The 24,005-nt window shown below is 38.9% G+C and overlaps 1 protein-coding gene across 6 annotated transcripts in view; it reads left to right on the top strand.

The window, feature by feature from the left end:
* HELZ (helicase with zinc finger) overlaps window positions 1-24,005 on the top strand; it is a 152,963-nt gene that overhangs the window by 98,814 nt on the left and 30,144 nt on the right. For 5 of the 6 annotated variants that reach the window (XM_060133081.1, XM_060133083.1, XM_060133082.1 and 2 more), the window contains 7 exons: window positions 1,868-1,919; window positions 2,694-2,884; window positions 4,612-4,819; window positions 16,192-16,271; window positions 20,212-20,764; window positions 21,162-21,408; window positions 22,194-22,710. In XM_060133081.1, coding sequence (XP_059989064.1) covers window positions 1,868-1,919; window positions 2,694-2,884; window positions 4,612-4,819; window positions 16,192-16,271; window positions 20,212-20,764; window positions 21,162-21,408; window positions 22,194-22,710 — 1,848 coding nt within the window. The remainder of the gene's footprint in view (window positions 1-1,867; window positions 1,920-2,693; window positions 2,885-4,611; window positions 4,820-16,191; window positions 16,272-20,211; window positions 20,765-21,161; window positions 21,409-22,193; window positions 22,711-24,005) is intronic. The other variant, XM_060133086.1, reaches the window with a different exon arrangement.

The raw sequence follows: 24,005 nt of genomic DNA, 5'->3' as shown, positions 1-24,005 counted from the left end.
CACATGACATGACAGCTCATGGGTTCCAGGGAGTAGAGTGTGTATGTCTTTGGGGGGGCTGTTGTGCCTTCCACACTGACCCAGTGACAGCGATTTCTCCACCTGACACACAGCCGCCCCTGGTTGACAAGTCCTCAGAGACTGAGAAATCTGAATGGTTTATTAGCCTCTTGGAACGGTCTTATCTCTGCTGTGTCACTGCTCTCCTTTCTTCTGTCAGCGTGTCTGCCTCTGGCTGCTCTTGTGGTCACTTCTCATTGCTTACGCCTCTCATCTTCCACCTGTTGCTGCCGTCCCTGCTGTGTGCCATTTTCTCCTTTCCTCTGCCTGCTTTTCGTTTCACTTCTCTATTCCTCAGAAGCTTGTTTTTTGTTTGTTTTTTTTTTAATAGCTAACGACAGTCACTGTGAACATTCTCTTCTGGTTAAAGGAGCAACTCTGATTCTTTCTTGACTGTTTTTTTTCTGACATTTTAAGAGTTGGAGCTTAGCTGCCCTTGCCTACCCGTTGCTAACCAGCTGACCATAAGCCTTTGATGTTTAGTGCTAACCTGAATATTTAAAGTTGCTGGCGGATAGGGAGATAAGTGAAGCATCACTGTACCTTTGCTTTGGTCAAGAACAAATTCTTCTTCTTGCTATAGGCATTATCCCCCCACTTAAGCTTTCAGATATAATGTACAAATAAAAAATTTACGTGGTGGAAGGGTAAGTTGTATAATGTGCTACTTGTGTTGTGTAATGGCTTTGTGTGTTACATTTAGCCAATGAAAAGAGAAAAAAAATTTTTTTAGTCTAGAAACTCAGAACCATATGTTTCCTCACATATTTCTGCCCCAAAGTCATCATTTTTAATGGTAGACTAGCATGCCATTGTATGAATCTGCCATTGCTTATTTAATAAATTTTCTACTGATGGACATTTAGGTTCCTGGAAGTGCAATTATTGGGTTAAAGCATATGTACATTTCTGATGCTTTTGACATCCACATTGCTTTCTAGAAAATTCGTACATTCTCTTAAGCAGATTATGACACTGTGCATTTTCCTGTTCCTTCAGTAAATTTTACAGTTTGATGCCATGAATCATACTCAAAATATCATAAACCCCAAAGCATATTTACATTCATATTATTATTTTAAAGGTTCTCATCCTCAAGAGTTGAAGATTGATATTTTTCCCTTGAAAACGGCATTTACACTTCACCATTTAATTCATAGAAAATTTATAGAGAAGCTGCAAAGGAATAGAATTTAGGTTTCAGTCATATTGATGCGTATTTCTTTTTATAAAAACATTAATTTAAAAAGAAAAAAGAATTTTAGATATCCTTAATTTGATGTTGAGGAAACTTGAGGCCTAGCACCATGACTTAATGTTTTTATTTTATTTATTTTTGCCTGTGTTGGGTCTTCGTTGCTGCGCACAGGCTTTCTCTAGTTGAGGCAAGCGGGGGCTACTCTTCATTGTGGTGTGCGGGCTTCTCATTGCGGTGGCTTCTCTTGTTGCGGAGGACAGGCTCTAGGCACACAGGCTTCAGTAGTTGCGGTGCGTGGGCTTAGTACTTGTGGTGCATGGGCTTAGTTGCTCTGCGGCAGGTGGGATCTTCCCAGACCAGGGATCGAACCCATGTCCCTTGCATTGGCAGGCGGATTCTAAGCCACTGCACCACCAGGGGAGTCCCTGACTTAACGTTTAAAAAGAAGGTTGGCTCAAAGGCCTCTAACGGTTATTAATTACAGACTCACAGTCTTTACATTTTAATTGTTGCTATATACATTTATTTTGCATGGAATGAGGAAAATGGTTTTTGTTCTTTAATATTAGGTGTGTTTACATTATTATACATTTGTGTTTTTCTGTAAAGGGGAAAAGCCTCCATCATATCCAGAATGATCATTTCCAGAATGATGGAATTGGTAAGTGGAAAAATTAGCCCTATGAAAGCTTGCTTTTATGATGTAAGACGTTTATTCCAAATTTTGTCATTTAGAAAGAGGAGGATGGAGAGGGACACACACACACACACACACACACACTGACACTTTGGAGCTCATGTAACTCTTTTATTCAACACATCCGTTCTTGTGAATGCTTTGATATGTCATTTCTGAAAAGAGGTGATTTTGTAGGTACCAAGGTACATATATATAGAAGTTTTGAGGGTGAACATTTAAGCCTCCTATGCAACATAAGTTTTTGGAACATATTTATATCCTACAAATGTTGGGTATACAAATTTTCAAGATAAAGTTTATTTAAGTGATTTAAAATGTTGCAGAATTATGCTCTTAAAACAATAACTGCTTAACTGTTTTGTATGTGGCTGTGCTACAGTTGCAACTCAAAACTTTATTCTGAAGAATTGTTTACGTTTTCTAGTCTCAGAAGAATGTTTACTGTATGGTTTTCTCTCTTGAAGGACACATCTCCAGCTCCTTGCAAGACATTTAAAATTATGCTAGTTTTTACAAGGAATACTTTGTATATCTCAAGCTAATTTTAGGGAATATATGGTAAAGTGATTGTTTTTTTTTAATATGCTCTACTCTTTCACACTGATAACTCTTTGAATATAAGATACCTTATGGCAAAGCTGGGGAATGTGTTTTGCTGTTGGATGATTTTAATTATTTTTGTCTACGTGAATATGTACAGCTATTGAGTGCATCCTTTCTTTATTTGTTTTTCAGTTCAGCCCAATCCTTCTGTGCTTATTGGCAACCCTATTAGAGCATATACCCCTCCACCTCCTCTTGGACCTCACCCAAATTTGGGGAAATCTCCAAGCCCTGTTCAAAGAATAGATCCTCACACTGGGACAAGTATTCTTTATGTACCTGCTGTCTATGGAGGGAATGTAGTTATGTCCGTGCCTTTACCTGTAAGTAGATGTTTAAGATACTCTCTATTGAATGAATAAGATAAAATAGGCTTCAGTAAATTAGTGACTATCCCAAATAGTGTTCTACTAATCTGTCTCTCTCTTTTCTTTTTTTTTTTTGGTTTTCAATGTCTGTAAGCTTCTTTCATTCGAAGCAGCTCTTATGACCAAAGAAATGTGAATTGTTGCTTAAAATTTGTTACTATTTTGTCAGTGGCTATGAAGAAATCTGTAAATTGGGTGTTTTGATTGAAAAGCCTTTGTATTGTCTTAAGTATTTTTACTGGGGAAAATTGGGCCAAAAGTTAACAGAGCTAGTAAATTGGACTCTTGTTTTGTAAAGTGATGTTTTATTTTATCTTTTGCTTTTTCATTCTTATATAATTCACTAACCCTAAGAAATACAGTTCTTTGAAGGAGGCAAAAAGGTTTGGATTAGCCTAGCTCCCTTGGATCTAAATTTATCTGAGAAATTCCACACCTTATGAAATCCTACTGGCACTTAAAAACATTATTAAATCATTTCTAAGACTATAGATTTTTAGAGGGCTTCCATCTTATGTTAAAACTCATCTTTCTTTTCTTTAAGATTTTTGAGTATTTTGGTAATTAAAAAAAATTGCTGTTTACTAATATTTCCAAATTCAGGAATTTTAGCCTAGAAAATATTTCTTCATTTAAGATAAGTACTGTAGCTTCAGGTAGAGGTGATCATTGTCAAGGATCTTTGGCACCCCTGCCTACACCCCCAAAATGCAAAAACGCCTAGCTGCCAACATTTTCCAGCCATGTTGGTCATGGTGGTTCACAATCCCGGCAGCCAGTGAGAATAACTGTCAATAAGAAATATGTCATTTATGTCAACTCCCCATAGACTTTCCATTTTAGCTGAGTTATTTCTTCCCAGACAGCCTGGCAACATTATACATCATCTGCTTTAAATAGTAAGTCCCTTGGGATTTATATTTCATTTTACTAGGTCAAAGAGACTTTTAAAGATTTCTAAGAGTCTGAATTTAACAGTTGTATTATAATAAAATAATAGGGGTGGTAGCTCAGATGTCATTGTGTTTATTCATTTTATATTAATATGCAGAGATTATATATTTTGACACACCTAAAGAAATTTTCTGTTTCTGTGGTTTAATTAATCAGAAGCATTAATTAAATTAATGACCTGTTTGAATTTTGCCTACAGTAAATGAACATTAAATGATTTGGTTATTCATATAAAATAGTAATACATATTTTTTGAGTTGAGACTCCTTAGACTGAATTTTTTCTTAAATTTTTTCCCTGTTCTCTTATTCAAGTTTATTAAACTGTATATCTATGCAGTTATGACTTTAAAAGACAGTTTTCATGGTAATCAGTGACATATATGCATTCATACTGAGGGAAAATGATTCAAGACTATAAAATGATTTGATGCCTCAAGGAATAATTACCAATTTTAAGTCCTTGATTTCTTCCTAACCTAGTGTGTAAGGGAAGTGGTCAGTTTTCCCTTACATACTAAAGATTCAAGGAGCTTTTTTTTTTTTTTGCCAGTTGAGATATAGCAGTCATTCTACCAGTTGGCACTATTAGCATTCATTTTGTAGTTATTCATTTTGATAAAATTAACATCTCTGTGTGTGTTTGCTCTTTCCTAATTAATAGCACTATAGCAGTTTGCCTTTCAAAATGTACTGAAAGCAATTATTTTATTTCTTATAATAACCTAGGTACCATGGACAGGATACCAGGGTAGGTTTGCAGTTGATCCTCGAATCATTACACACCAGGCAGCCATGGCCTACAATATGAACCTCTTACAGACACATGGGCGGGGGTCTCCTATACCTTATGGCCTTGGGCATCACCCACCTGTCAGCATAGGGCAGACGCAAAGCCAGCATCAGGAGAAGGACCAACATGAGCAGAGTCGAAACGGTGAGTTGCTGCTGTTCTCGTGCCCCTAAACTGACGACGCGCCAGGTTGTGAGTTGCTGTGCTGTTCTCGTGCTCCTAGACTGACGACATGCCAGGTTGTATCAACGCATAAGGTTCCTTTAACAGTGCGAGTGTTAACTCGTTCATAGATTATAAGCCTTTTCGAGGAGGAATCTGATGTAAAAACTGTGGATCCTCTCTCCAGAAGATACAGATATGTGCACGGATACAAAACTTAGATGTAACCTACCACTTACGATTGATGGTGTCAATTTCCTGGAAAAATGTTAATATTTAGATTTTTTTTAAATGGTAGTCATTTAAAATTGAGACAGAAAACCCTCTCCTGTTAAACATTTTTGTTGACCCAAAATATTTTTGTAGCATACTAAACATTAATGCTACTGTGGCAATAGTTTATTTAAAGAAGTTATTTCTTATGCAAATCGTAGTCTCTTGTCTACTAGAATTATAAATAAGGAAAAATTGCCCTGTGTAATTTTTAAAGTCAGGTTTATTGAGATATAATTTATATAGAGTAAAATCCACCCTTTTAGAATGTAGTTTGATGTGTTTTGACAAATACACAGAGCTGTTCACCACCACCAGTATCAAGATTCAGCGTGTTTACATTTCAGACAACTCCCTCCTGTCCCTTTGCAGTCACTTTCCTCCTCCAGCCCCAGCCCTGGGCAACCACTGATCTGACTTTTGTGCCTATACCTTGGTCTTTTCTCTAGTTTGTCATATAAATGGAATCATAGTGTCTGGCTTCATTCACTTAGCTTAATACTTTTGAGATTTATTTGTGTTGTCTGTGTCAGTTGTTTGTTCCTTTTTGCTGTTGATTAGTATTCCCTTATATGGATGAACCACAGTGCTTCTTATCTCTCCTCCATCAGTTGTTTTTATCTATCCTTAATTATTTCTGATTTTTGGCTCTTATGAGTAAAGCTGCTGTGAACATACGTATTGAAGATATTTTCATTTCTCTTGGGTAAATACCCAGGACTGAGCTTGTTGAGCACATTCGTTAACTTTATAAGAAACTGCCGTACTGTTTTCCAAAGCGGCCAAACCATTCTTCATTTCTGGTACGTGTGAGATTTCCAGTTGCTCCACATTCTCGTTAGTACTTGGTATTGTCAGTCTTGTTAATTTTACCCTTGCTTATGGGTATCTGATAGTATCTGATTGTTGTATTAATTTGCATGTTCCTAATGACTAATGATGTTGAGTATCTTTTCATTGGGCTTATTTGCCACCTGTATATCTTTGATGAAGTGTCTATTTGTATCTTTTGTCCACTTTTTTATTGGTTTGTCTTACGAAGTTATAAGAGTTCTGTATACATTCTGAATACAAATCTTTAATTAGATATATGTTTTGAAAATATTTTCTCCCAGGATATGGCTTGCCTTTTGATTTTCTCAACAGTATCTTTCAAAGAATAAAAGTTTACCTTTTTGATGAAGTCCAGTTTATCCAATTTTTTCTTCTTTGGGTCATGTTTTTGGTGTTACATCAATTTTTTTTTGCCTGATCCAAGATCACAAAGATCTTCCGTGTTTTTTTCTAGACGTTTCATAGTCTTAGCTCTTATATTAGGTCTCCTTTGAGTTAATTTTTATATGTGGTGTGAGGTAAGAATTGAAGGGTTTTTTTGTTCTCATTTTGTTTTGTTTTTACATATATGTATGCTCAGTTGTTCTAACACCATTTGTTGAAAATACTCTCCTTCCTCCATTAAGATGACTTGGTATCTTTGTTGAAAATCAGTTTACTGCCTATGTGAAGTCTCTATCATCTTTTATTGATGCATATGTTTGTTCATGCCAAATATACTGTCTTGATTACTGTAGCTTCATAAAAGCCTTCAAATCAGGTAGTATGAGTCCTCCAACTTTGTTTTTCTTTTTCAAAATTGTGTATTCCAGGTCCTTTGCATTTCCACATACATTTTAGAATCAGCTCGTGAGTTTCTACAAAAAAAAGCCTGCTGGGATTTTGATTGGGATTGTGTGGAATCTGTAGGTCAATTTGGGGGAGAGCTGACATCTTAATATTTAGTCTTCTGTTATATGAACGCGGTGTCTCTCTCTTCTTTAAGGTCTTTACTTTCAGCCTTTTAAAAAAAAGAGTTTTCAGAATACAACTCTTGCACTTATTTTGTTAAGGCAAAAGCTTAGATTAATAGAGGTATCTTAGCGTTAGAATTTTCCTCCTCAGTAGTGTATCCCACAAAATTCCAGTGTTCTATTTTTATTTCATTCAGCTCAGTACACTTTCTAGTTTCTCTTAAAATTAGATCCATGGATTATTTAGAAAGGTGAGTTTGGGTGAGTTATTGGGGATTTTCTAAGAATTTTTCTGTTAACTGATTCCTAGTTTTAATTCCATTGTGGTAAGGGAACATATTTTGCATGACTTGAATCCTTTTGAATTTATTGAGATTTCTTTTATGGCTCAGGATATGGTGTATCTTTATAAATGTTCCATGTACATTTGAGAAGAATGGAGTGCTCTAGTGCTATAGGTCAAGTTGGTTGATACGATTATTCAAGTCTACTTTATCTTTGCTGATTTTCTGTCTACGTTGAAAAAAAAAGAATATTGAATTCTCCAAATATAATTGGTATTTATCTATTTTTCCTTTAAGTTTTAAAATTTAATTTATTTTTTATACAGCAGGTTCTTCTTAGTCATCAATTTTATACGCATCAGTGTATACATGTCAATCCCAATCACCCAATTCATCACACCACCATCCCCCACTGCCGCTTTCCCCCCTTGGTGTCCATACATTTGTTCTCTGCATCTGTGTCTCTATTTCTGCCCTGCAAACCGGTTCATCTGTACCATTTTGCTACATTCCGCATATATGCGTTAATGTACGATATTTGTTTTTCTCTTTCTGACTTATTTCACTCTTTATGACAGTCTCAAGATCCATCCACATCTCTACCAATGACGCAATTTCATTCCTTTTTATGGTTGAGTAATTCCATTGCATACATGTACTACATCTTCATCCATTCGTCTGTCGATGGGCATTTAGGTTGCTTCCATGACCTGGCTATTGTTAATAGTGCTGCAGTGAACATTGTGGTGCATGTGTCTTTTTGTATTATGGTTTTCTCTGCGTATATTATGCTCAATAGTGGGATTGCTGGGTCATATGGTAATTCTATTTTTAGTTGGTTTTGTGTTTTTTTGGCGGTACGCGGGCCTCTCACTGCTGTGGCCACTCCCGTTGCGGAGCACAGGCTCCGAATGCGCAGGCTCAGTGGCCATGGCTCATGGGCCCAGCCGCTCCGTGGCATGTGGGATCTTCCCTGACTGGGGCACGAACCCGTGTCCCCTGCATCAGCAGGTGGACTCTCAACCACTGTGCCACCAGGGAAGCCCTATTTTTAGTTTTTTAAGGAACCTCCATACTGTTCTCCATAGTGGCTGTATCAATTTGCATTCCCACCAACAGTGCAAGAGGGTTCCCTTTTCTCCACACCCTCTCCAGCATTTGTGGTTTGTAGATTTTCTGATGAGGCCCATTCTAACCGGTGTGAGGTGATACCTCATTGTAGTTTTGACTTGCATTTCTCTAATAATTAGTGATGTTGAGCAGCTTTTCATGTGCTTCTTGGCCATCTGTATGTCTTCTTTGGAGAAATGTCTATTTAGGTCTTCTGCCCATTTCTTGATTGGATTGTTTGTTTTTTTAGTATTGAGCTGCATGAGCTGTTTATATATTTTGGAGATTAATCCTTTGTCTGTTGATTCCTTTGCAAGTATTTTCTCCCATTCTGAGGGTTGTCTTTTCGTCTTGTTTGTAGTTTCCTTTGCTGTTCAAAAGCTTTTAAGTTTCATTAGGTCCCATTTTTTAATTTTTGTTTTTATTTCCATTACTCTAGGAGGTAGATCTCAAAAAGATCTTGCTGTGATTTATGTCAAAGAGTGTTCTGCCTATATTTTCCTCTAAGAGTTTTATAGTGTCTGGTCTTACATTTAGGTCTCTAATCCATTTTGAGTTAATTTTTGTGTATGGTGTCAGGGAGTGTTCTAATTTCATTCTTTTACATGTAGCTGTCCAGTTTTCCCAGCACCACTTATTGAAGAGACTGTCTTTTCTCCATTGTATATCCTTGCCTCCTTTGTCATAGATTAGTTGACCACAGGTGCATGGGTTTATCTCTGGGCTTCCTATCCTGTTCCATTGATCTATATTTCTGGTTTTGTGCCAGTACCATACTGTCTTGATTACTGTAGCTTTGTAGTATAGTCTGAAGTCAGGGAGTCTGATTCCTCCAGCTCTGTTTTTTTACCTCAAGACTGCTTTGGCTATGCAGGGTCTTTTGTGTCTCCCTACAAATTTTAAGACTTTTTGTTCTAGTTCTGTAAAAAATGCCACTGGTAATTTGATAGGGATTGCATTGAATCTGTAGATTGCTTTGGGTAGTATAGTCATTTTTACAGTATGGATTCTTCCAACCCAAGAACATGGTATACCTCTCCATCTGTTTGTGTCATCTTTGATTTCTTTCATCAGTGTCTTACAGTTTTCTGAGTACAGGTCTTTTACCTCCTTAGGTAGGTTTATTCCTAGGTATTTTGTTCTTTTTATTTCAGTGGTGAATGGGATTGTTCCCTTAATTTCTCTTTCTGATCTTTCGTTGTTAGTGTATAGGAATGCAAGCAATTTCTGTGCATTAATTTTGTATCCTGCAACTTTACCGAATTCATTGATTAGCTCTAGTAGTTTTCTGGTGGCATCTTTAGGATTCTCTGTATAGTATCACGTCATCTGCAAACAGTGGCAGTTTTACTTCTTCTTTTGCAATTTGTATTCCTTTTATTTCTTTTTCTTCTCTGATTGCCGTGGCTAGCACTTCCGAAACGATGTTGAATAATACTGGCGAGGATGGTCATCCTTGTCATGTTCATTATCTTAGAGGAAATGCTTTCAGTTTGTCACCATTGAGAATGATGTTTGCTGTGGGTTTGTCGTATATGGCCTTTATTATGTTGAGGTAGGTTTCCTCTCTGCCCACTTTCTGGAGAGTTTTTATCATAAATATGTGTTGAATTTTGTCAAAAGCTTTTTCTGCATCTATTGAGATGATCATATGTTTTTTATTCAGTTTGTTAATATGGTGTATCACATTGGTTGATTTGTGTGTACTGAAGAATCCTTGCGTCCTTGGGATAAATCCCACTTGATCATGGTGTATGATCCTTTTAATGTGTTGTTGGATTCTGTTTGCTAATATTTTGTTGAGGATTTTTGCATCTGTATTCATCAGTGATATTGGTCTGTAATTTCCTTCTCCTGTAGTATCTCTGTCTGGTTTTGGTATCAGGATGATGGTGGCCTCGTAGAATGAGTTTGGGAGTGTTCCTTCCTCTGCAGTTTTTTGGAAGAGTTTGAGAAGGATGGGTGTTAGCTCTTCCCTAAATGTTTGATAGAATTCACCTGTGAAGCCGTCTGGTCCTGGACTTTTGTTTGTTGGAAGATTTTTAATCACAGTTTCAATTTCATTACTTGCTTGTGATTGGTCTGTTCATATTTTCCATTTCTTCCTGGTTCAGTCTTGGAAGGTTATACCTTGCTAAGAATTTGTCCGTTTCTTCTGGCATAGAGTTGCTTGTAGTAGTCTCTTGTGATGCTTTATATTTCTCCGGTGTCCATTGTAACTTCTCCTTTTTCATTTCTAATTTTACTGATTTGTGTCCTCTCCCTCGTTTTCTTGTTGAGTCTGGCTAAAGGTTTATCAGTTTTGTTTATCTTCTCAGAGAACCAATTTTTAGTTATATTGATCTGTGCTTTGTTTCTATTTCATTTATTTCTGCTCTGATCTTTATGATTTCTTTCCTTCTACTAACTTTGGGTTTTGTTTGTTCTTCTTTTTCTAGTTCCTTTAGGTGTAAGGTTAGATTGTTTATTTGAGATTTTTCTTGTTTCTTGAGGTAGGCTTGTATTGCTATAAACTTCCCTCTTAGAACTACTTTTGCTGCATCCCATAGGTTTTGGATCATTGTGTTTTCGTTGTCATTTGTCTTTAGGTATTTTTTAAATTTCCTCTTTGATTTCTTCAGTGATCTCTTGGTTATTTAGTAACGTATTGTTTAGCCTCCATGTGTTTGTGTTTTTTTCATTTTTTTTCCCTGTAATTGATTTCTAATCTCATGGCGTTGTGGTTGGAAAAGATGCTTGATATGATTTCAGTTTGCTTAAATTTACTGAGGCTTGATTTGTGACCCAAGATGTGATCTATCCTGGAGAATGTTCTATATGCATGTGAGAAGAAAGTGTAATCTGCTGGTTTTGGATGGAATGTCCTATAAATATCAATTAAATTTGTCTGGTCTATTGTGTCATTTAAAGCTTGTGTTTCCTTATTAATTTTCTGTCTGGATGATCTGTCCATTGGCGCAAGTGAAGTGTTAACGTCCCTCACTATTACTGTTTTACTGTCGATTTCCTCTTCTATACCTGTTAGCAGTTGCCTTATGTATTGAGGTGCTCCCATGTTGGGTGCATATATAATTGTTATATCTTCTTCTTGGATTGATCCCTTGATCATTATGTAGTGTCCTTCCTTGTCTCTTGTAACATTCTTTATTTAAAGTCTATTTTATCTGGTATGAATATTGCTACTCCAGCTTTCTTTTGATTTCCATTTGCATGGAATATTCTTTTCCATCTCCTCCCTTTCAGTCTGTATGTGTCCCTAGGTCTGAAGTGGGTCTCTTGTAGACAGCATATATATGGGTCTTGTTCCTGTATCTATTCAGTGAGCCTGTGTCTTTTGGTTGGAGCATTTAATCCATTCACGTTTAAGGTAATTATCAATATATATGTTCCTATCACCATTTTCTTAATTGTTATGGGTTTGTTTTTGTAGGTCCTTTTCTTCTCTTGTGTTTCCCACTTAGAGAAGTTCCTTTAGCATTTGTTGTAGAGCTGGTTTGTTGGTGCTGAATTCTCTTAGCTTTTGCTTGTCTATAAAGCTTTTGATTTCTCCATCAAATCTGAATGAGATCCTTGCCCTGTAGAGTAACCTTGGTTGTAGGTTCTTCCCTTTGATCACTTTAAGTATATCATGCCACTCCTTTCTGGGTTGTAGAGTTTCTGCTGAGAAATCAGGTGTTAACCTCATGGGAGTTCCCTTGTATGTTATTTGTCGTTTTTCCCTTGTTGCTTTCAATACTTTTTCTTTGTCTTTAATTTTTGTCAATTTTATTACTATGTATCTCGTGTTTCTCCTTGGGTTTATCCTGGCTGGGACTCTTTGTGCTTCCTGGACTTGGGTGGCTATTTCCTTTACCATGTTAGGGAAGTTTTCAACTGTAATCTCTTCAGATATTTTTTCGGGTCCTTTCTCTCTCTCTTCTCCTTCTGGGACCCCTATAATGGGAATGTTGTTGTGTTTAATGTTGTCCCAGAGGTCTCTGGCTGTCTTCATTTCTTTTCATTCTTTTTTTCTTTATTCTCTTGCATGGCAGTGAATTCCACAATTCTGTCTTCCAGGTCACTTATCCGTTCTTCTGCCTCAGTTATTCTGCTATTGATTCCTTGTAGTTTTCATTTCAGTTATTGTATTGTTCATCTCTGTTTGTTTGTTCTTTAATTCTTCCAGGTCTTTGTTAAACATTTCTTACATCTTCTTGATCTTTGCCTCCATTCTTTTTCCGAGGTCCTGGATCATCTTCACTATCATTATTCTGAATTCTTTTTCTGGAAGGTTGCCTATCTCCACTTCATTTAGTTGTTTTTCTGGGGTTTTATCTTGTTTCTTCATCTGGTACATAGTCCTCTGCCTTTTCATTTTGTCTGTCTTTCTGTGAATATGGTTTTCCCTCCACAGGTTACAGAATTGTAGTTCTTCTTGCTTCTGCTGTCTGCCCTCTGGTGGATGAGGCTATCTTAAGAGGCTTGTGCAAGCTTCCTGATGGGAGAGACTGGTGGTGGGTAGAGCTGGGTGTTGCTCTGTTGGGCAGAGCTCAGTAAAACTTTAATCCACTTGTCTGCTGATGGGTGGGGTTGGGTTCCCTCCCTGTTGGTTGTTTAGCCTGAGGCGACCCAGCACTGGAGCCTACTGGCTCTTTGGTAGGGCTAATGGTGGACTCTGGGAGGGCTCAGGCCAAGGAGTACTTCCCAGAACTTCTGCTGCCAGTGTCCTTGTCCCCACGGTGAGCCATAGCCACCCCCTGCCTCTGCAGGAGACCCTCCAACACTAACAGGTAGGTCTGGTTCAGTCTCCTATGGGGTCACTGCTCCTTCCCCTGGGTCCCGATGCACATACTGCTTTGTGTGTGCCCTCCAAGTGTGGAGTCTCTCTTTCCCCTAGTCCTGTCGAAGTCTTGCAGTCAAATCCCACTAGGCTTCAAAGCCTGATTCTCTAGGAATTCCTCCTCCCATTGCTGGACCCCCAGTTTGGGAAGCCTGACGTGGGGCTCAGAACCTTCACTCCAGTGGATGGACTTCTGTGGTGTAAATGTTCTCCAGTTTGTGAGTCACCCACCCAGTGGTCATGGGATTTGATTTTATTGTGATTGCACCCCTCCAACTGTCTCATTGCGGCGTCTCCTTTGTCTTTGGATGTGGGGTATCTTTTTTTTTTTTAAACATCTTTATTGGAGTATAATTGCTTTACAATGGTGTGTTAGTTTCTGCTGTATGACAAAGTGAATCAGCTATACATATACATATATCCCCGTATCCCCTCCCTCTTGTATCTCCCTCCCACCCTCCCTATCCCACCCCTCTAGGTGGTTACAAAGCACCGAGCTGATCTCCCTGTGCTATGCGGCTGCTTCCCAGTAGCTATCTGTTTTACATTTGGTAGTGTATATATGTCCATGCCACTCTCTCACTTCATCCCAGCTTACCCTTCCCCCTCCCCGTGTCCTCAAGTCCATTCTCTATGCCTGCATCTTTATTCCTGTCCTACCCCTAGGTTCATCAGAACCTTTTTTTTTCTTTTTTTTTTTTTAGATTCCATATATTTGTGTTAGCATACGGTATTTGTTTTTCTCTTTCTGACTTACTTCACTCTGTATGACACACTCTAGGTCCATCCACCTCAGTACAAATAACTCAGTTTCGTTTCCTTCTATGGCTGAGTAATACTCCATTGTATATATGTGCCACATCTTCTTTATCCATTCATCTGTCGTTGGACACTTAGGTTGCTTCCATGTCCTGGCTATTGTAATTAGTGCTGCAATGAACATTGTGGTACATGACTCTTTTTGAATTATGGTTTTCTCAGGGTATATGCCCAGTAGTGGATTGCTGGGTCCTATGGTAATTCTATTTTTAGTTCTTTAAGGAACCTCCATACTGTTCTCCATAGTGTATCAATTTACATTCCCATCAACAGTGTATGAGGGTTCCTGTTTCTCCACACCCTCTCCAGCATTTATTGTTGTAGATTTTTTGCTGATGGCCATTCTGACCAGTGTGAGGTGATACCTCATTGTAGTTTTGATTTGCATTTCTCTAATGATTAGTGATGTTGAGCGTCCTTTCATGTGTTTGTTAGCAATCTGTGTATCTTTTTTGGAGAAATGTCTGTTTAGGTCTTCTGCCCATTTTTGGATTGAGTTGTTTGTTTTTTTGATATTGAGATGCTTGTATATTTTGGAGATTAATCCTTTGTTGGTTGCTTCCTTTGTAAATAGTTTCTCCCGTTCTGAGAGTTCTTTAACTTAACACTGTTTACTTTCCCGTTTATGTTTTACCACTCAGGTACAGAAAAGGAACCTCAGAGTATTTCAGGTTTTCCTCTTCTGGTCTTTATCTGTTGTTATCATGCATTTATTTTACTTTTCCTATGTTATAAGCCTCAACCATTGTTATTTTCATTTAAAGAGGCAAGTATCTTTTTGAAGAGTTTTAAATAATAAGAAAAATAATCTTTTATATCTATCCATGTAGTTAGTACTTCTGGTAATCTTGATTTCTTTCTGTATATTCATGTTTCTATTTGAGTAATTTTTCTTCTGCCTGAAGGACTTCTTTTAACATTCCTTGTAGTTCAGGTCTGCTGGCAGTGAATTCTTTCAGCATTTGTATGTCTGAAAATGTTTTTATTTACAGCGTATAGAGTCTTGGTTGATAGTTTTTATCTTTCAGTATTTTAATGATGTTACTCTACTGTTTTCTTGCTTACATTATTTTTAGTGAGAAATCTGATGTCATCCTTCTCTTTGCTTTTCTGCATATAACATGTCTTTTTTTTCTCTGACTGCTTTTAAGAACTTATTTTTATACTGGTTTTAGTAATTTGTTTATGATGAAATGATATTCCTTGGTGTAGTTTTCTTCATGATTCTTGTGTTTGTGGTTTGTTGAGCTTCTTGTATCTGTGGGTTTACAGTTTTCATCAATTTGGTAATTTTTGACCTTTATTCAGAAATTGTTTCTGTCTCACCTCTTTTTCTCTTCAGGAATTCCAACTACCCATTTATTATGCTTCTTAAAGTTACCCCACAGTTCACAGATGCTCTTTTCATCTTTTAAAAAATTCTTTTTTCTTTTTGTGTTTCACCTTGCATTGTTTCTATTGCTATGCCTTCAAGTTCACCAAGTTTTTCTTCTGCAGTGTCTAAACATCTGCTAATTCCATCCAGTGTATTTTTCATCTCAGACATTGTAGTTTTCATTTCTTAAAGTTGAGTAGTAAGGCTATTTTGGCACAAGGTTCCAGTGGCATTCTTAAAAGAATGTTTTCAAGGAAGAACCCAAATTAAGGATTCTTTCAAGGGATTTAAAATATCCAGTAGTTAGTTCTTATAGATTAAAAGCCTTTCACATGCGGGAACTAGCATTGTCTATTATAATTGTGATTTTTTTAACCTTAATATTGCTTCCTTTAATGTTTGTCATCCACTTATATTTAGTTTGATACCTATTACTTTTAAAAGTATAACTGCATTCTTTTCAGAATATCTTTATTTAGTTTAGATTCCTTTACTAAATTACATTGATGCATTATTTGGATTTTTGCATTCGTAAATGGCCAAAGTAGTAAACCTTTATAAATAGGCCTTTTCTATGTCTAGTTTAAGAAAATGAGGCTGTAAATTCCTGGAGAATGGGCAGTTATCTTTGGAGTTAGTTGATATTTTAAGCTTATTCCCTTATTAAGTTTTTGCCTTGTCAGAGAGATTTGCTTCATTTATAAATTTTCTTTCTTGCAGAGAAATTGCAGCTCTGAAGATTTAAGAACAAAACCCAAGCAGTAATAATTAATAATTGTTGAAAAATGTTTAAAATATTCTGCTTCTTTGTCTAATATTGGATAGTCATTGGCATTTTGTAACATCTACTGAAGACAATTTATAAGAATTTTGAAATATTTTCTTAGGTAAAAGTGATACAAATAATCCTGGACCTGAAATTAATAAGATTCGGACACCAGAGAAAAAGCCTACAGAATCAAAGCAGGTATGTGGCTTACCTTTAGGGAATGCATTGTTCTGATGGAGTTAGTTTGATCGATCATCTTGGAATCCTGGTATTTTAAAGAAAATTATCTACCTTTTTATGTATATCTTTTATGTGTGTTGTTTCATGAGGATCTGGTGGGTCATGTTGCACTCTCTCCCTCCACCTTTTCTTTGTCTACACTATTTTATTTATCAGAATACTTTTTTCAAATTGTGTTATTTAGCAATAGACTTGAATTCAGAGACTTCCAATGATAAAGTAATAAATGAAGACACAGCTATAGATGTGTTACTAAAAATTATCTCAGATTGGGAAGAGCTGTTATAGTGTGAAAGGAAGACTTAACTTCCTCAAGTCCCTCACCTTGTCCTCTCGTCACACCTGCTGTGTGCATCCTTAACTCTTAACCTGTTTGTTCACCTGCTTTTTCTGCTTCTGTGCTCGTGAACCAGTGAGGGAAAATCAAATCATTGGTTGAATTAGTGCCACTGGAAACTCATGCTTTCTGATCTCAGGGAACCTGTGGGGTGCCTCCCCATTTCTTTTGTACGTGCCTGGCTCCCTTTGCCCAGTTTTCTCAGCAGCTCTTCTGATGCCTGCTTACCTTCTACCTGTTATTCTTACGATCAGGGGATGACCTTGCCTTAGAGTGAAATTCATCAGGATTTCACGCTCTTAACTCAGAACTTTAGTCCTCACACGTTTCCTGTGTCCTTGAACATCCTTCTATATCACCGATCTCAGAGGAAGAGTTTCCATTAAGACTTATCTCTCCTCTTCTGGTCACCTCACAGAACTTGTCCCTTCTCTTCATTTATCTTCAGATTCTTTCCAGCTACTCGTTCTTCCTCCTCAGCCTGTAAGTAAATTGATTGATAGACTGTTTTTATAAAAGACACTTTATTTGGCCTTTATTTCCTTTATATAGCTACTGCTTAATTTCTCCTTTTTCCCCTCATCTCTTATTTGTCCCTTAACCAACACAGACTAGTATTAGGCCTTAACATTTCACTGAAACTGTTGAGCTCAAAGTGACCAGGGACTTCCCCGGCGGTCCAGTGGTTAGGACTCCGCACTTTCCCTGCCATGGGCCTGGGTTCGATCCCTGGTTAGGGAACTAAGATCCTGCAAGTGGTGCAGCCAAAGGAAAAAAAACAAAACAAAACAAAACTCAAAGTGACCAAATCTTATGAACATGCTTCAGTTGTAGCCTTACTTGACTTTTCTTTGGTATTTGGCACTATTTTCTACCTCTTTCTTCTTGACCATCTTGTTTCTTTTGGTTTCTTTGACACACATTTCTACTTATCACAACTCTTTCTACATGATCTTCTGTCTCTTTTATAATTTCCTGTCCACCCCTTCCCATCTGTCCCTAGGCCTTAAGTTGGGGTTTCCCAGGGTTCTGTCATGGTCCCATATAGCTCTCTCTGCATTCTGTGCTTTCTTACCATAAACTAGTCCAATTCCACAATTTCCATTACTTGCTCCCTGATGGTGACTTCCAAATCTGTACCTGCAACCTCAGGCGGGCTTTAAGCAACTGTTCTCTGTATTCAGGAACTTATGCCTCATAAGCAGCCCTGACTCACAGTTTATACAACTGGAAGGGCTCAGTACCCACTGGAGGAGCTGCAGTGCCAATTAGGCAGCCAGGGGAGCTTGCTGATAGAGTAAGAGGGAAGCAGCAGTGAGAGTAGGCGTCCTGTGTGTTTGGGAACGGGTGCAGAGAGAAAGCAGAGGGCGTGTGGGGCGGTACAGCAGCAGCACCGGTAGTCAGAGGGCCAGGGTTAGGGTTAGGACAGACCCAACCGGGAGAGTCTTAGGTGCTGTCAGAGCAGCTGAAGCCAAGACAGCCAAACGTCTCTCACGTCCTTCTTTAAAATTTTCTGTTGTGGTCTTTCCCTGTTAGGGGACTAGGCAACCTGATAGACATGTTTCATTTTCTTTTCCACCCTGATGCTTCGTCCTGGGGCCTAGGGGGAAAATGTCCTAGCTCTCCTTGACTCAGGATTAAGAGGAAAGCAATAGAGGAGAAACTAATTCTGATAATATTAGAGTCAGACTCCTTCAGACTTTACAGTCATCTCCCCTGCTTAGCCTGTTGTAGTATCGTAGAGGAGCACAGTCTTGATCTAAATTTCTGCGACACTGGCCCAGCTTCTTGTCCAGCTCAAAGTCAGAAGTGAAGAAGGCAATTGAAACATCAGCTTATCCACAGACACAACCTTGACATCTAATCATGGTCACCCTCATGCAATCAGCGTGTGCCTGTCAACAGTATCTTCTGGAGAAAGGTGTATCTCAGCTGAAATGTCGCTTCAGTCATTAAAAAGATGAAGATTTATAGGGGAAAATGTTTGTTGGTAAAGAGCCTTAATCAGGTTCTGAGACAGTTGAAGAGCAGGCATTGCAGCTGCCTGGGAAGACTGGGGCAGAGTTACCATCCATCTCATTTCATTTCTGAGATAATTTATACATACCCAGTAGTCTTCAGGGTCTTACTGGCCAGATTCAACCTTGGTCCATTTGAGCTAGACATGAGGATGCTCTTGGGGCATGACTGGCACATCGCAGCCATCTGTGGCAATAGCTTGGTTGCTGGGTTACCCCAGCTTCAATGCAGGAACAAACTGCTTGTTCTGTCTTCTTGAGAGTCGTCAGTTTCATGTCACTTAAGATCAGACTTGTGTTTCAGAAGGATGACAGCACTCCCTAGCTTAAAAACCTTTGGTAGCTTGCCACAGTTTACAGGATTAAGAACATGTTTATTCTCAGTATTGACTCATTCAGGGTCTCGTGTAATTGGGCTTCTGCAGTTTCATCTGATTTCAAGAAGGGGAAGATTCGCATGTAAGTCCCGTTGTAGCTCTGTGTGCACAGAGCTTCTCGTCTCAAATCTGCTTCGGTGTATAAGCTGTTACCTTTATCTAGTATGTACTTCCCTCATACTAGATTAAAAAACTCCAGCTTTTTATGCAAGATTATCATTATCTCCATGAAGTCACCTTTAATTTTCTCAGGCTCCAGGATGTCATCTCACGTCCTCTTACAACACCTCTAATGTTATGTTTACACGTTGGTATCCTCTACTGGACTCTAAGCCAGAGCTTAGAGCTTAGCAGACTTGTTCTGTGAAAGGCCCGATACTAAATTTTCAGGCCTTGTGGGCCGTGTGGTTTCTGTTGCAGCCGCTCACCTCTGCCATTGTAGTGAGGAAGCAGCCGTAGACAGTGTGTCAACTTGCACAACTGTGGCTGTGTTCCAGTAACACTTTATGCACAGAAATCCGGTGGACTGGAAGTGGCCTGGGGGTCGTAGTTTGCCAACCCCCGCTCTGCACTCCTGGGGGTACAGACTGAGTCTGTTTTTTTATCTCCAGCCCCAGGCACAGTGTCCTTGGTAGGCCCTCAGTAAGTGTTTGTTGAAGGAATAATGGCAAAAATTGACAGCCAAGCTTTTAATGCAAAGGTGATATAGTACTTTTTTTGTTGTTCACTTCAAAGTTATTTAGACTGAGACTTTTTTTATATTAATATAGATACGTTTGAGGAAGAGATGTATAAAAACAATAAAATCAGAAGGAAAGAACACATTTTAATGATTTATATCAGAAGGAAGTAAATGGTTATCTTTCCAAGGAAGAAAGTGTGAAAATAATGTTTTTAAAGGCATTAAAGTGGATATGCTAATAAAATAGTAGTATCTTTCCTTGTGACTCACATTTAATATGTGGGTTTTTTTCTGTTTCATCGTTCCTAATTTAAAGAATATTCCCTCGTTTGATTGTCAGAAAGTGATTTATTGGGCCCCCAGCGCTCCTGCTATTACAGATAAGAATGGATCATATCTTTTAGATGTGCTAGGGGTGGGAAAAGGTGGTGAACCACAGGACTTAGATCTTCCTCAGCTAAAAAATCCTTCTTCTTTTTTTTAGATGGATTTGGAATCAAATCCACAGAACAGAAGTCCTGAATCACGTCCTGGTGTTGTTTATCCCAAATTTCATCGCAAAGACAATCTCAACCCAAGACACATAAATCTCCCTGTTCCTGCTCCCCATGCGCAGTATGCAGTCCCCAGTCGCCATTTTCATCCACTTCCCCAGCTGCCAAGACCGCCATTTGCAATTCCACAGCAGCACGCCTTGTCACATCAGCAGCAGAATAATTTGCCTGAACAACCAAATCAAATGCCGCCCCCCCCGAATCAGGGAGTCCCGCAGCAGAATCCGCTGGGCCAGCCGCCGCCTCAGCTCTCTGCTGCCTGTCAGGCAGGCCCCAACAGTGCTTTTTTTAATACTCCGGTTTCTCATCGACCACAGTCCCCTCCTGCAGAGGCTGCACTTCCTGAGCAGCAGCCCCCTCCCATGCTGCAGGGGGGCCACAGTCCTCTGCGAGCCATTGCGCAGCCCGGCCCCATTCTTCCTTCACATCTGAATAACTTCACTGATGAGAACCCCCCAGGACTGCCTGTAGGAGAGGCTTTAGGTGAGTTCTCTGATCGCTGCTGGATGTGACAAATTCAGAGATGATTTACTCAGATGACATTGCTGTACAATATTTCTTGAGTCAGGATTGGTTCATTTCTTCAAATAACGCCAGCAAAAGAATCAATCAGTTAGCGTGGTAATCAGAATCTAGTTCCAAATGCTATATAATACTAAGCATCCAGCTGATGTCAGGTTATGTCATAATGTAGGTAAGGAAGAATCATCATCATCACCATAACTTGAGTTACTGGCAAGTTAAGAAAACATATGCTTTCTCCAAAACTCAAATTGTAGCCATTTCTTTCTGGAGAATATCTGGTTGTAGAAACTCTTGAAAGAATTAACTTGAAACCCTAAATGCTGAAAACATAAACTTCGCACCAATGTTTCTACAGATCGTGTGCATGGGAGTGTGGCTCTGGAAGCATTACGGCAGCAGCAGGTGCGGTTACAGCAGTGGAGTGAGCATCACGCCTATCTCAGCCAGGGCAGTGTTCCTTACCCACACCATCACCATCCTCACCCTCACCCTCACCTCCAGCATCTTCCCCAGCCGCCCATTGGATTACATCAGCCACCAGTGAGAGCAGACTGGAAGCTCCCCAGCAGTGCCGAAGATGAAGCAGAAACAGCTGACTCAAGGTATCCCAGCAGACTGACACGAGCCCCTACTGTTGTCCTTCTTGAGTGGTGTCCTTTTAGCCTCAGACTGGAATATTGTCCCAAAGAAATTGGATGCCGGCCTTCTAGGTACATTGCTCCACAGTTCTGTCGATTGACTCTAAAATATAGAGCATCTTTTGAGAAGTAACTCTTCTGAAAATCTAGGCATGGACCACCCGCTGTGGCTCGTAAGTTAATGTGGCCTCTTGCTTTGCAGTCCTTCTGAAAGAAACGTACCATCACTGTGCGTGGTTTTTTCATAGTCATAATGCAAAGAGGACAGGATTAAATTAGAGGTTAAAAGTTAAAAATTATAAATTTATCATCAATATGTTTTTTTCTAGTAGCACGAAATTCTACCGTCTTTTAAGTATAGATGTTCGAGTGTTCAGTCCTCATTCTAAACTTGTTTTTATGGTGTCATGTGAATGCATTGAAGTGTTTCCTAATCCCTTCTGAATAAGATCCACCATTATGGTGACCTTTTACAGCCGTTAGTTGCCAAAGGCATGGTAAAGACCAGGACAGCTGTTTTTACCACCAAGGGAAAAGAGAGAAATCAGATACTTGGGCATATTTAGCATCTTCAGCTCAGCACCTATGAGTGTTAATGCTTCCTGCTCTTGAGATGAATTAACGTTAGTTCTGATTAAGTAGTATGCTGTTGTTTGTAAAAATTACACATGTAGTTGATTAAGCTCTCCTTAATGTGATGAAGCTTTTCTTTTGTTTTCTCCTCCTCATATTTCATCATCCTTATGTAGGTTTCAAGACTTAATCAGAGAACTGTCTAATCGTGATCAAAGTGAAACACGGGAACTAGCTGAGATGCCGCCACCTCAATCAAGACTTTTGCAATATAGACAAATTCAGACCAGGAGCCCACCAGCAGTCCCCTCGCCCCCGTCCAGTGCAGACCACAGTACCCACTTTTCCAACTTCAGTGACAGCAGCAGAGACCTCGAAGTAGCCAGCAACCCAGCATTTCCACAGCGCCTGCCGCCGCAGCTGTTCAATTCGCCTTTCTCGTTGCCGTCTGAACACCTCGCCCCTCCTCCCTTGAAATGCCTGGCACCTGATGGAGCATGGACTTTTGCCAACTTACAGCAGAATCGCCTGATGGGGCCGGGTTTTCCCTATGGCCTACCTCCACTGCCGCCCAGGCCACCGCAGACCCCTTTTGTGCACATGCAGAGCCATCAGCCTGCTGTCAGCCAAGAGCCCTTCCACCCGCTGTCGGCTCGCACGGTGTCGTCCTCTTCGCTCCCCAGCTTAGAAGAGGTAAAATGTCTTTCTTCTGCGCTTCTCCTTTCAGGATCGTTGATTGTGAAAAAGATCAATATTTGTTGGTTTGATGGTGACGGTGGACAGATCTTAACTATATTTAATAGTCTTGTAAAGATAATATTTTCTTGCAACTTGTTTATTTTGCAGCTTCATTTTAAAGAGTTGTTTATTTTTTTATTGAAGTCTAGTTGGTTTACAGTATTGTGTTAGTTTCAGGTGTACAGCAAAGTGATTCAGTTATATATATATATATTTTCAGGTTATTTTCCATTGTAGGTTATTATGAGATATTGAATACTATTCCCTGTTATACAGCAAATCTTCGTTGCTTATCTGTTTTATTTATAGTATTCTGTATCGGTTAATCCCATACTCCCAGTTTATCCCTTCCCCCCTCCCTTTCCCTTTTGGTAAACCATAAGTTTATTTTCTATGTCTATGTGTCTGTTTCTGTTTTGTGTATAGATTCATCTGTATTATTTTGTAGATTCCACATGTAAGTGGTACCATGGGATATTTGTCTTTCTCTGTCTGACTTACTTCACCTAGTATGATATTCTCTAGGTCCATCCATGTTGCTACAAATGGCAATATTTCATTCTTTTTTATGTCTGAGAAATATTTCATTGTGTGTATAGATGTGTGTGTATGTGTGTGTGTGTGCATGTATGTATGTGTATGTATGTATGTATGTGTGTATATATATATATATACTGCATCTTCTTTATCCATTCATCTGTTGATTGACAGGTTGTTTCCGTGATTGACAGGTTGTTTCCGTGTCTTGGCTATTGTAAACAGTGCTGCTATGAACACTGGGGGTGCATGTATCTTTTCAAATTAGAGTATTTGTCTTTTCTGGATATATGCCCAGGAGTGAAATTGCTGAATCATATGGTAGCTCTATTTTTAGTTTCTTAAAGAACCTCCATACTGTTTTCCACAGTGGCTGCACCAACTTAAACATTCCCACAAACAGTGTGGGAGGGTAACTGTATCTCCACACCCTCTCCAGCATATTTATTATTTGTAGACTTTTTGATGATGGCCAATCTGACCAGTGTGAGGTGATACCTCACTGTGGGTTTGATTTGCATTTCTCTAATAATTAGCAATGTTGAGCATCTTCTCGTGTGCTTTTTGGCCATCCGTATGTCTTCTTTAGAGAAGTGTCTGTTTAGGTCTTCTGCCCATTTTTTGATTGGGTTGTTTGTTTTCTTGATACTGAGTTGTATGAGTCATTTGTGTATTTTGGAAATTAACCCCTTGTTGGTCAGGTCGTTTGCAAA

This window comes from Lagenorhynchus albirostris, chromosome 20, assembly GCF_949774975.1.
Source record: "Lagenorhynchus albirostris chromosome 20, mLagAlb1.1, whole genome shotgun sequence".
NCBI lineage: Eukaryota > Metazoa > Chordata > Mammalia > Artiodactyla > Delphinidae > Lagenorhynchus > Lagenorhynchus albirostris.
This window is presented reverse-complemented; position numbering and strand designations above follow the sequence as displayed.